The sequence below is a fragment of the Carya illinoinensis genome, chromosome 3 (genome assembly GCF_018687715.1).
Source record: "Carya illinoinensis cultivar Pawnee chromosome 3, C.illinoinensisPawnee_v1, whole genome shotgun sequence".
Taxonomy (NCBI): Eukaryota; Viridiplantae; Streptophyta; class Magnoliopsida; order Fagales; family Juglandaceae; genus Carya; species Carya illinoinensis.
Window position 1 is genome coordinate 47,434,393 of NC_056754.1, and position 3,563 is coordinate 47,437,955.

At 34.2% G+C, this 3,563-nt stretch overlaps 1 protein-coding gene across 1 annotated transcript; it reads right to left on the minus strand.

The window, feature by feature from the left end:
* Positions 1–617: 617 nt before the first annotated feature.
* Positions 618–1,724, minus strand: LOC122304713. Its single transcript, XM_043116983.1, has one exon. It carries the CDS (start codon positions 1,619–1,621, stop codon positions 968–970), a length of 654 nt encoding a protein of 217 aa, XP_042972917.1. The 5' UTR covers positions 1,622–1,724; the 3' UTR covers positions 618–967.
* Between the last annotated feature and the right edge of the window lie 1,839 nt (positions 1,725–3,563).

Below are 3,563 nucleotides of genomic sequence, written 5' to 3' on the forward strand. Positions count from 1 at the left end.
AAAGAATGAGATACGTACGTGATGATCTACTGATCATAATTAATCAAATAAGGATCGGACCAAAATTGATCTTGTACGAATGAACTGTCAAGTACTATATACTTATAAACCCACCCTGCAAGATAGAGCATGATATCATGCATGGCAGGGCAACCTTAATTAATATACTGTCGAATTAATTAATATGTGTCGTATATTGCAGGTTAACTTTACAACCACTCATGAGGTAAAGCAGAATACCACTAAAATGACCAATTATTGTATCTGAGAATGACTACCGCATAAATTGACAAAAGCCCTCCTCAATATAAAAGCTAATAAAACGAAAGCTCCAACCCACCAACCTCGAAAAGCAATGCATTAAAAATTCCACACTTGTTTTCGACAAAAACATAAAGCTGCATGGTCTGCCTCCTCTAACTTATTTAAAACCTTCTTTATACTGCAACGTCGCTGTAGGTAAGAACTTTATAAAAAGATGTGAAACTCATACAAAAAGAGAGAGTAGAAGAAATTAAACTCCTGATATCTTTTCCTTTTTATTCTTCTGTATTACGTATCATTAATTTTGTCTATCAACATGCAGGACATGATGATTATATTCTATGGCACATGAGTGGATCCAAGTGGAAGCTGGTTAAATAAATTAAAATGAAATTTGTGAACCAAAATAAAACCCAAAAAGAGTTATTGTTCAATACAGAAGAAGAACCCGGCCGCTCCGTATCGTAAAAAGAAAAAGAAAAATGGAAAAAAAGGGGCTATATCACATATGATATGATCATGAACAAATCATGATGTGTGATTCTAATTTGACATAGCAAAAACTTGATCATGTTTTACTTCAAATGGAGGGGGTGGCTGCAACAACTTTCTCCCATATGCATTTGCTGTCCAAAAACATGGATTGAAGTTACTCCAGCAGAGCTCAGCTACCTGCAAACCCTATGTATAATAACCATGATTTTCATCGACGTCCTCGCATGGCATAGTATGGTGATTCAAGTGCAGCCTTCCTTTTCTGCAACGTGAGGTCTTTGTAGAACTTCTTGATGAACTCCTCGGCGGCCATATCCACCTGGCTATCTCCGTCGTCCTTCAATGGAAACGGCGAGTCGGTTACTCTCAGCGGCCTTACCATCGGGCTCTTTCCGAACCCTGGTAACGTCACCAGTGGAGAGGCCTCCACCGGCGCGGCGGTACTGTCGTGGTTGTTCAGTATATCAAGCACCTTCTGAAACGAAGTAGCGGTAGTCACGTCGTCAAAACGATAGGGCTTGGCGCCGAAAGAGTGGTGGTGGTGGTGGTGGTGTTTGCGCTTGTTGTTGAAATGGAATGGGCGGGGATAGACGGGGGTGTTGCTGCAGCTGAATTCATATTCGCGTGGGGATATGAAGGAGAGGGCGTCGTCGGAACGGCAGCTCAAGGCGGAGAAATGGTCATGGAGAGTGAGGTTGTCGGCCATGGCTTTTCCCGCCAGCTTGCCACGCTTGAACATCAAATGGAGATCGCCCATTATTTTGCTCTTGCATATGCCTTTTCTCAGCATGAAGAACACCACGCGAACTATGTTCCATAGCTTCTTGGCCGCCACCATTGTTGGGCTGGGTTCGATTTCCATTATTTCTTTCTTGGTTGACTCAGAGAGATTATTTTTGTTCTTTCTTCTTAGAGAGAGAGAGAGAGAGAGAGAGATCTGCGAGGGTGTTTTGGATGGTCATGGGAGAGGGGGAGGAGAGGTATTTAAAGGGCTAGAAAATAATTATATTAAGGAAAGATTAAGACTAAGTTTTTAGGACAAAAGGGTATCATACCCCACTCTCAACTCTAGTGCGTTGTATTTCGAGATAGAGAGATTTCCTATAAAGGTTTGGAAAGTGTTGCCACGCGCTTCATATCAGCACTGGTTACTTTTGTACGAAGTTGTCATTGAGATTACCAGAAGGTCCCTGTGGTGGCAACCAAATTACTTAAGTAAGTCCTTCAGCTTCAGCCTTCAATGATTACAGATATTTGGCACTTTCTTAAATGCCAGAATTAGCCTTTTGTCTTCGACACAAAGGTTACAACCAATTCCACCACTCGGGAGAAAAATCAAACCTTTTTTTTTTTTTTTTTTTTTTTTTTTTTTTTTTTTTTTTTATCTTTTCAGAATTATTATTATGGGATGCATTTAATTAATTTTGTATTTAAATAACTAATGGAATAAATTATTTAAATTTTAATAAATTAATTAGAGTATTTAAATATAATAAATTAATTAGCATTACTCTCTTATTCAACTCCAAGAATCTAGTGGACCACTGTCTTAAATGGAAAATGGACACACCTACCAAAAATAATTAGCAATTGACCGGGAGGGCCAAGAGGACCTGAAAGGTCACGTCCAATACTATTCTTAGAAATCCAAAATATAAATAAATAAATAAAATAAAACATAGGAATCTTGAATTTTTTTAACTTCAAAGGAAATAAATCAGGGTTTTGTAAGGAATGACAGACGTACAGCGTATAAGTCATTATTTATATGCGTTTATGAAAAGAAAATTGATTTATATAGAGGTTGCATGAATTTTTTTTATAAATTAATATATCTCAATATGGTTGGCTGTTAGATTATAAAATTTTTAATTTTATTAAAAGTTATGACTTACTTATCATATTAAGTCATGCTAATTTATATTCCTATTAAATTGTAGCATTTTAGGTATTAGAACTTCAGTAGTATTAATTAAATATGCAAAATCTTATTTATCGCTTCCACACATCACACGTCACCTTTTATTATTATTTTTTTTCTTGCCAAATATGCAGTCGTATATAGATTATGATAAGTAAAAGAATTCAATTAGTTTAAAAAGAATAAAATAAAATAAAAATTAAAAAAAATTAAAATATATATATAAAGAAATAGTTTTAAAGTGTATAAGAATTCATGCGTACGTCCATTTCATGAATGATTTTAATGAACCTCTAAACCTTATTAATTAATTTCTTAGTGGATTTATTTATAAAATCTATCGTTAATTAAGTATCAAAAGGTTGAGACCCTAGATATTAGAGGCCAATTAATTAAGATCAGCCCTTTGTTAAAGCATTCATGTGTTCAAAAAGAAAAGAATATCCCAATAAATTAGTAATAAATGTTAGGTTTTTCAAATCAATTTTTGTTACTCGTATCAGCCTTGCACGGAAAGAATTCATTATGTAGTATATAGATACGTGACAAATTAATTACGTATATATTAATATAAAAATGCATTTATTATCATATATATAGTATACATAAAGCAATAATATTAGTATTAAATTTTTATGAATAATTCAGTACGTACTGAGGAACGAATTTTCAACAATAGCTATGCTTGTGGGGGTGGGAATTAATTTCCATTTTACTTGAATTGAAAATACTGGATATTTTAGTAGTTTAACCTATCTATGTACTCACTTCTAAGCACATAATTATTAAAAGAGAATTGATATTTGCAGTTTTAAGATTTGCAAGTTTCGTGCTTAAAGTAAGTAAATCTAAGATCCATGTTAAAAAATAATTTTTTAATAAT